Source organism: Gavia stellata, chromosome 1, assembly GCF_030936135.1.
Source record: "Gavia stellata isolate bGavSte3 chromosome 1, bGavSte3.hap2, whole genome shotgun sequence".
NCBI lineage: Eukaryota > Metazoa > Chordata > Aves > Gaviiformes > Gaviidae > Gavia > Gavia stellata.
In genome coordinates this window covers 122690137-122702712 of record NC_082594.1, presented here as the reverse complement: position 1 = coordinate 122702712, position 12576 = coordinate 122690137, and the positions used below count along the sequence as shown (strand labels likewise).

At 42.4% G+C, this 12576-nt stretch overlaps 1 protein-coding gene across 1 annotated transcript in view; it reads left to right on the top strand.

The window, feature by feature from the left end:
- Window positions 1–12576, top strand: part of ALCAM (activated leukocyte cell adhesion molecule) — a 122555-nt gene that overhangs the window by 74806 nt on the left and 35173 nt on the right. The window contains exon 2 of the mRNA XM_059816159.1: window positions 11242–11342. Within this exon, the coding sequence (XP_059672142.1) occupies window positions 11289–11342 (54 nt within the window). The 5' untranslated portion in view covers window positions 11242–11288. The remainder of the gene's footprint in view (window positions 1–11241; window positions 11343–12576) is intronic.

The window sequence follows — 12576 nt, the reverse complement described above, 5'->3', positions numbered from 1 at the left end:
TTGCTTCCTTGCTTCTGGCTGATGCCGGGGGAAGAAAATGCTGCTTACTGGCTGCTTTTCCAAAGCTAGGGCCTTGCTTGAACTATTTTCCCTCTGTTTTGATGCAAGAGTTGGAGCATGGATCAATAAGGCATATGTTTCTTAGTGCCTAACTCCAAAAGAACTGTATCTGGAAGGTCCATCTGCTCTTTGTCCTCTTTATCTGCTTATGGATCCTCACAGGCCAAAGTCTAATGGGATGTACTTACAAGGGATAGTTGTATATAGAAAAGCTGGTGTATACTTTACTAGCATATGTGGACCATAATGTGTGTGAAAGAAAAGGTTTTTTTTTCTCCTGTGTTTTCCATAGTTGGAGAGGAGCACCCTGGAGAGGAGCAGTTGACCAAGTGGGATGCAGTGACCACCTCCTTATCATCTTGCAGTTGCTTCTTCTCGTTGGTTTAATCTCATGCAGGCTGATGGGAAGAGGTTAATGCCTGTGGTAGGAAGGGAGCCCAAGCGTCTCACCCTAAGAGAAACAGTCCGTTCACTTCCAGGTGCCCCTGGAAGGAGCCAGCAGGTTTGGGCCCCCTTTGCCGTCTCCACTCCGGTGCCACCACAGTGGCAGCCCCATTTCTCAGGCCTCTCGCTGCAGTCAAGCAGGAGCACGCGCAAGGGGAAGGATGCAAGTGGCACAAGTTCAGCCTCCTTTTTCAGAAGGTCTTCTGCCTTGGTGCACTGCCAACTTGACATTGACTGAAAACCTAGGGTGACAGGGTAATATACTCTTACTTAGAGTACTAAAACAAAATCTCTCATAGTTCTGATACGAAAAACATATGCTATTTAGCCTTTTATTCAGCATTTATGTATAAATTATGTGTTTTTTCTGCACTATTAGCCCGTGGGGTATATTGATCCACACTGTCAATATCAAGTTATGAAAAAGCAAGAGGGCCAGCTCTTTTTTTAATATGCTGTCTATTGTATTTTTTTTGAAAAAAAGGAACAAAGGTTTCATAGCAAAAATATAATGGGGATTTTGGATAATTATTTTTGAGCTACAGGTTTTATTTGACTTAATAGAAACTTCTAAGTCCCTTTAAGCTATTGGATACAAAGCAGCATTGCTGACTAGCATAACGAGAAGATAAACAATTGGAGTAGTTTTAGCAAATGGAAGAGTGCTTTGGCAACTGAGAAGCGTAACAGAAGTACGCTGCAGGAGCAGCCAGAGGCTAACCTCAGAAAGAGTGAGAAGTTTCACCAAGCTACAAAGGCTTTGTTGATCCCATTTTGCCTAACTAGGTTTACCCTTTAAAAATGAAACTCATTGCAGTATTGACTCAGAAACTGTTTTCCCACATTTGCTGCTCATCTCTTGGCAGATAGCTTGTATCATCAAACTTTAGTAAGCTACAACTCATTTTCCTGAGAGATGTGCCGGACCATTTGTAAAAAATCACACCATATGTTGGTAACTATTTTAATAAATTATTTTCAGTTTTCCAGTATGTTAAAAAAAATTAATCCTAGTTCTTTTAGTCATGGCTACATCTTGAACAGAAGTATTTGTAAGAAGATATGTTGGCCATCTTCTCTCTTCCTCTGAATTATGAGAACTATCCTAAGCAATGTTTTGTAAAAACTGGCATCAAAGTAAATCATTAACAGTGGCCTTTCAGCTGCAGCATCAACTGTGGGAAAGAGCTTTTTTCCGCTGTACGGTGCTCATAAAAAACACAGCTGGGTTTTCTGATGCTGGCCACAACTTGCCAGTGTTGGACATGTCTTTTGACGTGGTTCCACACAGATCTTGTGGAAACATTGTCTCTGCTAGCCTTATACTAATTCAAGCATTTTTAAGTAGGTAGAAGTTTTTTCCCTAAGTCCTATTTGTAAATACTTGCTTGGAATTACACTACATTTTTTCCTACTTACAGCAGCACCACTACATAAGTAACTTTTTAAAACCTGTAAGATTTACTCAAAGGCCCTGAAAATTTAAACCTGCAAATCAGCCTGCAAAATAAATTGACTGGTTTTGGATTAGCACCAAATCCAGAAATAGAGTTATGTAATTCTGAGCCAAAAGCTAGGGTTTCCATAAAATAGTGTGATTAGAAGACCATTGAAATCACAGGTGATGTTTTGGGGGGGTGGTGTGTGGAAAGAAGCTTAGGACTTTCCCTTTGAAAGGAAAATTTTGCTATAACAAAGCTCATGCGGTACAAAGGCACTGGTGGCTTTCATGGGTTTTCCTTCCAGTTCTTTAGCAGATTTTGGAGCCTTCCTGATTTAAAAGGGATGGGATTATAAAGTAGAGATACGCTTACTGCAGCCAAGCAAACCAGAGCTTGCTGGTCCCGTTTCAGAGCTATTGGTCTTAGCAGTTTCCTTTGTTGTCTTGGAGCTGGGCATTGGAACAGAGGCTAGGTGGGAAGGTAGGAAGGTTGGTGTGCTGACACAAGTAATTCGTTTTGCGGTAGCATTTTGCATCATTACTGAGCTTTGAACTGCTCATTTCGTCTCAAGCTTTGCAGAAGCTAATGCTAGGAACAGCTTTTTTTATGTAGTTTGAAAGCTTTGCTGACTTGAAAGCAGTATCTGTTTAAGTGACAACAATAATGCATTTAATGATGGACATTTGAATTTTAAAGGAGTATGACTGTGTACAAATTTCTTTTGCATATCTATCAAAAATTATTGAAAATTTTGATGATCATGATTACTGTCATGATTATTGCTTTATATATAACATTTGAAGTTCCTAAGCTGACAAAAGGTTATTAGTCATCATTATTTAGATGCAATCTAGGTGTTCTGGTACATTCAGACTGAAGAAGCTTTTCTTCTGTATGTTCTCCAGTGTACTCCTTTAGCAGAGATGATGATAGAAAATGTTCAGAGAAATGCTCAGTATGAACTTCCCTAGGGTGAAGTTTACAGTAATGATAACCCTTGTAAACTACGCAGTGTAGCATCTACTACAAAACCATCTGCTCTTGGAAGGACATAACTTTCTAAGACCTCTCCTTGCAGGTTGAAATTTCCTTCAGTCTTTTCAAAAGCTTGTGCTAAAATGGTTCCAAATCAAGCTACAAGCAAAGCTTACAGGAAGGGAACGTACAGATGTGAAAGCTGTATTCTGCTGTGGGAAGTGGGGAAAATAGCCGCCAAAATACTGAAAACAGCTGGATGTTTTGAAATCTTACAGCAGAAATAGCCGTCAGTGAAATAATCAGCCTTGAGTAGTCTGGTTTGTGAAAAAGCAGACAGCACCCAGAGCTTTATTTGGTCACGTTGTAGGACTTTGAAAACTGTGGTTAAAATGCTCTGTGGGATTTTGGACCTAAACTCACGGAGGTCCCAGCCTTGAGCTCGCGCTTAGGCTTACGCGGAGATCCAAGCTGCATGCACGTGTAGGAAAACTCTGCATCCCGTGCAGTGCACGACTGGCTGAACTATAGAGCAAAAAGCCAGTGAGAAGCACACATTGACCTCCATCCTCTAGACCAGCGATGGAGGAGGGGGCTGAGGATTTCTTTATTGATAAGGTGATAGAGCCCGTGCAGCCTTGGTCAGATGGGACAGGTTATCTCAGCTAGTTTCTAGTTATAGCCAATTTCTTTGTACTGATAAGGAAAACATTTGATTCGTATGGAATTAGAAAGGAGTAGGAGCATATCAGTTATTAGTGTTCATAGGAGAGAGGATTTCTGAAGTGCTGACATATCCTTCAGGATTTTTTCCTCATTGATGAGGAAAAACTCTGTGTGTTTTAAACAAGCATAATGCTTCTGGTAGGGTAACGGTAGCTGAATTCTGCTGGCATTTAATGTCTGCTCTCTGGTGTTTTCAGTATCTCTTTACCTTTAGATACCCTGCCTGTTTCCTGATGTGTACTGCCTGATGCCTTGATGTTGCTGGGTGCCAAGCCCCATCACCCTAATCTGCCTGAGTACTTGCCAAAATCAGTGTTAAGCACGTAAGTGCTCCTGTTTGTGTGGGTTTGGCTACTTGTGTCTTTGGAATTAAGTGGGTGTTTCTTTGACCAACTTGTCAAAAGGTACTTAACATCATCCAGAGTCACAACCATGTTCTGAGTTGGGTCTTACAAAATAAAAGCAAAACCAACAACCCCAAATGTGCATTCCCATTCAGTTACTTCTCATCTTCAGAGAGCTCAAGTTAGCAGTGATGATTCCAAAGGGTAACTGCTGTCCATTGCATCAGTGCTTATAAGATGATAAAGAAATTTTTTTCCTTTGGTGTTAAAATTGCCTGTGCTCTAGTATTATTCAGGGTTTAAAACTCATTGAAGGAATACTGTGATAAAGTATAAGAATCCCTTCAGCAAGTTCTGTTATGTTGTTTTACAAGTGTATGTTACATTAAACACTGTTGGATATGTTTATCTGCAGTTAGTTTCCCTCTTGGATAATATTGATGGTTCTCTTGTAACTAATAGTCCTTTTGAAATCCTAGTGTGGATTTGTTTCACTGTTTAAACAGGAAGAGATAAGAAACGATATACTGTTTATATAACCTGTATCAGGTAACATATCCACAAACACACACACTTTGGTTTTTACTCATATTTGTACGATGAAGATAATCAATGTTTGAATTTTCTTGGAAGTGTTTGCCCTGATTCCCTATTTTGATGCCCAGCATATGAAACAAGGAATGGTCAAGGTCACCAAGCTGAAATGGGGGCTGTCATATGCGTGAATTTTTAGAACACAAGCCTTTTTTTTTTTTTCTCTTGCTTTAACCATTCTTTTAACATCCTGAAGTGTATCTTTGTGTTTTCTGTGCTATGTCAGAAGATTAATGACCAAGGGCATGTCTGTGTGAGCTGTGCGTCAGAGTGCCTGTTGTAGCTCATGTGAAGAGGCTTGTTTTCAGTAGAGCGAGCTGGATCACAAGGACGAGCTTGTTGAAGAAATAGCACCTGGGCCTTTGTTGCAGAGGTCTGAAGGCTCAAGGCTGAGTGATGTCCGAATGCCAGGCTGTTGTGGCTCAGCAAAAAGTATGATTGAAGTCCCATTATATCTATACAGGACTTACCCTTTTTTCAGCTGACTTTGTCAGGCTCAGGTAGGGAAACATGAGGTCCATGGCATGTTTGCTGTATTTTGTCTTCTCTGCTCCCGTGATCAGTGTTGTGAATGTCTTGAAAGTTTACTAAATGTCTTACTGGAAAAGTTACTTCTTGCCAGGCAAGGAAAAGAGCGGGAGAAAAAGTAGTTAAAAGATGAGTCCTATCTGAAAAGTCTAACTTCCATGCAGCATGGAAGGTGGCTGACCTGCTGTAAAGCAGCTTTGCAGAAAAGGTCCAGGGGGTCCTGGTGGACACCAAGTCGAACATGGGCCAAGAATGTGCCCTTGCAGCAAAGAAGGCTAATGGTGTCCTGGGCTGCATTAGGGAAAGTATTGCCGTCAGGTCGATGGGATGATCCTTCCCCTTCACTCAGTGCTGGTTAGGACATATCTGGAGCAGTGTGTCCATTTCTGGGCTCCTCAGTACGAGAGAGACATGGACATACCGGAGAGAGTCCAGTGAAGGACCGTGAAGACGATGAAGGGACTGAAGCATCTCCCACGTAAGGAAAGGCTGAGAGAGCTGGGACTGTTCAGCCTGGAGAAGAAAAGGCTCGTGGGGGCTCTCATCAATGTGTACAAATACCTGAAGGGAGGGTGCAAAGAGGACAGAGCCAGGCTCTTCTCAGTGGTGCCCAGTGACAGGACAAGATGTGATGGGCACAAACTGAAGCACAGGACATGACTCTGAACGTCAGGAAACACTTTTTTCCTGTGAGGGTGACCGAGCACTGGCACAGGGTGCCCAGAGAGGTGGTGGCATCCCCCTACTTGGAGATATTCAGAAGCTGTCTGGACATGGTCCTGGGCAGCCGGCTCTAGGTGGCCCTGCTTGAGCAGGGGGGTTGGAGCAGATGACCCCCAGAGGTCCCTCCCAACCTCAACCATTCTGTGATTCTGTGAACTCTCTTAATTTTTTCTCTAAATAGTGCTTTTAATTAAATGGAAAGTGCTTTTAATTAAATGGAAATTACTTTTCAGTGTTAAAGTCCACCTTAAGGCATCATCAGTGTCAACAGTTGGGACAGTGAGTACCTCCTGTCAAGTCTTGTCTCATGCATTTGAAGCTGGACACTTTTTTTCCTAATATGTTTTGCATTGGACCAACACCCAGCTGTCATTCATACACTGCTTTGTCCTTTAAAAAACCAAAAACAAGTGTTGTTAATAAAAGGTTACTTCTTGATCTTAAGAACACACAGTTCTTGTTTTTGTGAAGTGCTGATGTTTCCTGGCTGATACCTTAATGGATGGTCAAGAGGACCTGTGTGTATGCCTATAAAGCTGAAATCCCTTCAGGGAGTGGCAGGGAGGGCAGAAAAATCCGCCTGTTGCTACTTCAGAGCTGATAACAAGCAACTTAATAAAATATTTATTTCATTAGGCAGAGCTTTTTAGCCTCCCACAACGTATTACGTACAAGCTAATCTGGGCTATGTGAAGATAAGATGGGAGGGCCAAAACCTCAAGTAAAGATTTGGAGTGCCAAACCTAACTTACAGTTTCCAAAGTAGGCGCTAAATAGACATAATAGCTTTTGGGTTTGGACGTTTCCATTCCAGAAGCAGCTAACTGACCTCCCCTAACCGCTGCTGCTGATCGCTGCAAAGAACCACAGTGGCCAACGTGTCCTGCTGTTCTCTGGTAATGAGACCTTGCTCCTTCGGTCCAGAAAATGGAATAGGAAACATCATTGCAGAACCTGCTGGGGCAGAAGCATCAGCGGTAAAAAAATCAGATGCAGAAAGAAAATACAGGACATCTTTGTAGATGTAAAACATCCTTTAAATCGGTGGACTCCGGGGTATTGAGGGAGGCTCAGCTGCCCAGTTCTCCATTGCTTTGTAACTGGAAGTAAGCTGTGCTGGGAGGCAGCCCAGCAGGCCGGTGAAGATGAGTTTCGGGTAGTACCTCTGCTAGTCCTGGTTTGCAGATACAGGTTCATAGTCTCCTGTGGATCTTGCATCTAAAGGGTGTTTGTACAACCCTTGTTTTGTTCTATGTTTGTCACAAAAATGTTGCTCTTAAGCGTTTAAAGGTGTTTGCGGGAAGAAAAAGATTCAGTATTTCAAATGGAAGGTAGAGGTGGAAGACATGGCTGCTTTCCACACGCTTCCTATGGCTTTTGTTATTTCCTTGGAGAAACATTCCTGATTTTTAGATACTCACCTTCTATCCGTTCCTCTTGTATGATCCTGTTGATTTAAAAATAATAATTAGTCTAATTATGACCTGCATCATACACTCTGGGTGAAGATCTAAAATAACAACAGCCCCTCCTCAGCCTTTAAGCCAAATAGTCAAATTTTTTATTTTATCAGCCAAATATGTGGGTACTGTTTGGTTCTTCCCCTGTGATACACAGGCAGAGAGGGGGACAAAGAAGGATGCCAGTCCGCACTGCCATGGGGACAGGGAAAGTGCTGTAATTAACAGCATCAACAGCAAATGCCATCTCAATTTGGCAGTGTCCTGCTGGGATCTTTCTCTGAGTCGTAATACCTCCTGACGCTGCTGCTTTCTTCCCGTGTCCGAACCTACGTGGAAGGGTTTAATCCGGCTCAGAGTTTCTTCAGCACTGGATCAAAGAGGGGGAAATGAGTTAAACCTCAGGCTGCTCAAACCTGTATGTAAAGGCATGGAAGGCAAGTGAGCTGGATTAACCTGGTATATAGGTGTAATTCATAGCTGCTTCAAGTAGAGCTTCTCCCAGCTTCTCCCAGCCGACGTGGGATGAGATCCTGCCTCTGAATTCTTCTCCCAGCTTCTCCCAGCCGACGTGGGATGAGATCCTGCCTCTGAATTACTGTTGTTACTAACAGCGCTGGCTCAGTTTTCGGAAGTAACATCTGAAAATCATGCAGGGGAGCTGGCTGAGCTTTTAATTAGCTACAGAAAGGCGCACCAGAAATACGGCGAGGCAGGGCATGATGCCTGGTGACTTCTTGCAGTGTTATTCCCCACAGTTGCCTTTGCGCCCTCCTGCAGTTAATGAGATAGCAGGGCCTTGACATTGACCCTGTGCTGTGTTAGGGCATGGAGCAATTTGTTATGTATTTGTAAATCCCGCTCTGATTTTCTTTTTCTTAGAATGAGCTGGAAACTATGTAAAGGACTCTCAGAAAATGATGGTTGATGGTAAGCACTGTCATGTAGTTAAGCAACCATTTTCTTCTGTTTTCTTTTTCATCCCACCATTTTACAAATATATCTAATAGCAGCAGAGAGAGGAATTTCCAAATTTGTTGAGGGGGTTTTTTTGTTTGTTTATTTCTTAAATGTATAGGTTTGCAGAGTTGTTTTGTGGAGATCACTGCAGTTCCTGCAGTGAAAATTCACAATTATTCAGCTAGTTTTCACCCTTAAATGTCCTAGATTTGTTGCTACAGAAGTGGGAGGAGAAAATTTTACAGCAGGACCTCCTGTGTTCTTGTAAGGACCATTTCTCTGTAGTTGAAGTAAAACCTATGTCTTTCTGGCTCTGTGTTAACAAATTCCTAAAAAACTGTATAATTTTAGTTTAGGAAGAATTTATGGCAACATGATTTGGGGAGGGGGTTCCGTCTTGAGGAATGCCTTTCAGATGAAAGAGTTCTGCTAAAATCAGATGGCAGTTTCCTTTTATCAGGCCATTCATTGATTACCTGCTCCGAATGCTATCAATGTAAATCCTTTCCAGAAACAGTTTCATTCACCCTCCTGAGGCTGTCTGTTAAGTCTTTGGTAGTGTGTACTTGTTACCTTAGAAACTTCCAGGCGTTAAACGGGTGTGTAGGAGAGAATGACTTTATAGATCACCATAGGGTCATTTTGTTTTCCCCTAATGACAGGGAAGACCTCCTAGCAGGAGGAGCAGTTTCTGTTCTCCCATGTGGTGCAAAATACCATTACAGAATTTCAGATTACTAAATGACACTTGACTGGAATTGGAAAGGGTACTAACCAGCTTACTAATTGAATATATATTTGCAACTCTCTTGTAATTTTGCACCCCTGGGAGAGAGGAACCAAAAAAGACTGGGTTTTTTTCTAGCTCTAGCAGAAATGAAAACTGGGATTTAACTTGCAAAGCCAAAGTTGCGTTGTCCCCCTCCTGGAGGTCAGAATGAGAATGAGTGCAAGAGAGGGCCAAGGGAAAAATTTGTTCCAGCTTTGAATTTTACTTCCATTTACAGTTTGATTTCCTAAAACATTGGTGCTATTTCCATAAAATTGAAATTAGCCGATCTCTTAAAAAAAATGGTTTCATTTTTAGAGATTGCACTAACTCAGCACCATCTAGTGGGCTGACGGCTATTGCCATTTAGAAAACTGGTCTTTAAAAGCTGGTCGTCATAAACCATACAGCAAATTAGAGCGTGCAGTCCTTGGAGTGTGAATGATGTACCCAGAGTATGTTTGTGACTAATTATGAACCAGAACTTATTAATAATTATGAACTAATTAGAACCAGAAGATGATTAGCAGTTGTTTAGTTGAAAAGGAGCGGTGTGAAGGAAAGAAATTTTAAGATATGTGCGGGTAGTGGTGCCTGTTATCTCCCGCGTACCTTTAGTCCATTGAGCTCCAGCCTGCTTGCCTGCTTCTCTGCCTTACCGTGCGATGCCGTCTAGGTTGTAAGCTTCTCTAAGGCAGGAGTTTGGAATACTATTTCTTTGTGCAGTACCACACAGCACAAATCACAGCTCGATTGTCGCTGTGATACAAATGATAAATACGAGCTGCTGCTAACAGTGACCTCTGAAGTCCTCACATGACGAAAATGCTCTGGAGTCTTACTAATTTAAATTGTAGGCAAGGAATTTGGTGTTTGGCTTTTGAAAAGACATGATTTTGTTTAAAGAAAAAAAAAATCCCTTGGGAAAACCTCCCTATAGAGTGCACACGTGCAGAAAGCAAGAGGATTGTCAGGTCACCCGAGTGGCTGCCTCGGGACTTGGGAAAAGATACGGGGTCTGCGGCTTCAGTGTTTTGGGGGTGCATGGGAACTGGTTTGCTTTTTCCAGCTCTAGCAAGAAGGGCTGAATCTCTGGAAAAACGGATGTCTCTAGAAGCCTGGGTGTTTCTGCAGCCCTGGCTACATCACCAGCATCCTACTGCTCTCTCTTACAGAAGGTTTCTTTGGCAGCAAGCCCTTGATTTTGCAGCTCCAGTTGCAAATGAAGGGAGAGCAAAGGGGGAGATCCCGAGTCTCTGGGCAGAAGACCCGGACAAAAGCCACAGACGTGTTGGTGGGAGCAGGCAGCCAGTGCACTTGCTCAGTGACACTGGGCGAGTACCAGAGGCAAAAACTCCCTCCAGTCTAAGGAGCAGCGAGCGTCACCGAGCGCAGGGGGAGCTACGGAAGACGGGAGCAAAGCAAGTTGCATTATAGCAAATGCACCAAGCTGTAACATCTTCTCCTTTAAACTTCCTTGCGTTTTAACATTTCATCACTTTAGGGTCTGTTGTTTTTGTTCAATTCACATGTTTTGGACAATGAAAATAAGTGGGTCAATTTTATTCCGTAAATTTGTATGCACTAGCACAATATCATTGTGCTGAGGTTTCCGAAAAAAGCTATTCTTAAATAATTCATAGAAATATTTCACTTCATTTTTCCAAAATCTAAATGTGCAGACTAGTTTGTTTCCCAGGTTTAAGGGAACCCAGCACTTAAATAATACTCTCTTTCTTTCTTTTCTAAGTTTTTATGTAGTGCAGCGGTCAGAATGTGTCTTGTCTGCTGGCCTCCTCACAACACTGCGTTGCAACGTAACCTCTCCAGGCAGAAGTGGCTAGTTTTTCAGATGAAGAAAATAAAGGTTTAGGGATTTTCCTTTTCAAGTTTTAAGTTTGGGACAATAGCTGTGGATACTGATTGGAGTGTACGTGTTCATCCAGTTGAGCGGGTGCAATCCTGTTTGAAAATCCACTTGGCTCCCACTGACTGCAGCAGAAAACATGGGTCCGAAAAGGTCATAATGTCTAAGTAAACAAATTTAGTGACAGGAATCCTGTTTTGACAGAGGTTTGGGGATAAATTCTACACGCTGGAAAATACACATTTACAAAGGATGTGGCTCTGCTTTTGTAATTGCTGTGAATTAGCTAACATACGGGAATTCAAGAAAATGCTTAAAATTGTTTCCTCTCTTTCTGTTTCTCCTCTAGCTCTGGGATTGTACACAGTAAATGCATTATATGGAGATACTATTACTATGCCTTGTCGTCTAGAAGTACCAGATGGTCTTATGTTTGGGAAATGGAAATATGTAAGTATAGTTTGCCTTTACATTCATTAGAGCTGGTATAAGATGATGTGTATTTTTTGTGCGTGAGATTACAAGACTCCAATCGATAGGACTTCTGCCTCAGATACAAAGACATTCATTCTTGTGTTTGTAAGACTGCAAGATTCCAATCTGCGTAATTTCTTCCAAGCATAGATTAGAGGTTTGAGGAATTAATCTCATTGTTCAAGAGAAATAATTACTCAGAAGTTCTCTGCCAACCTGTATTAGAGATCTGGCGTGTTATCCAGTGGTGTCTCACTCGCTTGACAGAGCCATCGTTGTACGTTTGAATACTTTTGAAGCGGGCTGCCTGCAGCAGGGTGTCTTCATCCCTGGGAAAGCTCTGTCCCCAGGTCTGGTTGATCTGACAGTCACCTGATTCTGTTTCATGCTTCAGTGTGTTTAATGCACAGCGAGGAAGAAGGCAGAGCTGACCTTAGTAGAGTTGCTGGTGGTTTCACTCTGCCATTTCTGGTGCGTGGAGAACAGAGGCAAAAATGCCAGCGCTTTCCTGGTTGTCTCGGTCAACCTGCAGTAGAACGCCACAGGATGCGCTTCTCCTGTATGCGATCAGTATCCAGGGCCAAAAGGAGAATAAGCGTATCAAAGTCAAATGCAACCTGGAAGCGTGTGTGGAAGAAACCACAAGGATACCGAAACCCTTTTGCTTCTCTGACTGACATCGGGACAGCTGGTTTTCCTGCTACTGTGAAGTTCATCTAAATCTCCTCTTGTGCTCAAACCAAAATGTTACCAGCAGTAACAGGTGATGTTTACTCTGATAGTGGATTTAAAATTACGTAGTTCTCTCCCTCTCTTTTTAAATGGCATCCACCTGCTTGTTTTACAGCAGACTGGCCTGCCACTGGGGGTGTTTCATAATCCCCCCGCCTCCTTCTTTTGGACCTGGAAGTTTGCAGCTTTTGCAGCCTTGATCCACTCCAGAGTTCCTGCTCCACAAACATGCTTTGGGAAACGAAGTCAGAAGTCTCTGGAGGATGTTTCCCTAAAAGGGACAGTGAAACTGTTTCCTATAAGCATTCAGAAGATGCAGGGCCTACGTTCTGCAATGTGCTTTTTAGCCTGCTGACTTTTCTTGGGAAGGAGTCCATCTGTGTATGAAGATGCAAGGCTATTTTGAGAAAAAGAAATGCATTATCTCTTTCCAGTGCATTTGGATTGCTTATCTCTGACAAGTACGGAGCAGTAAATG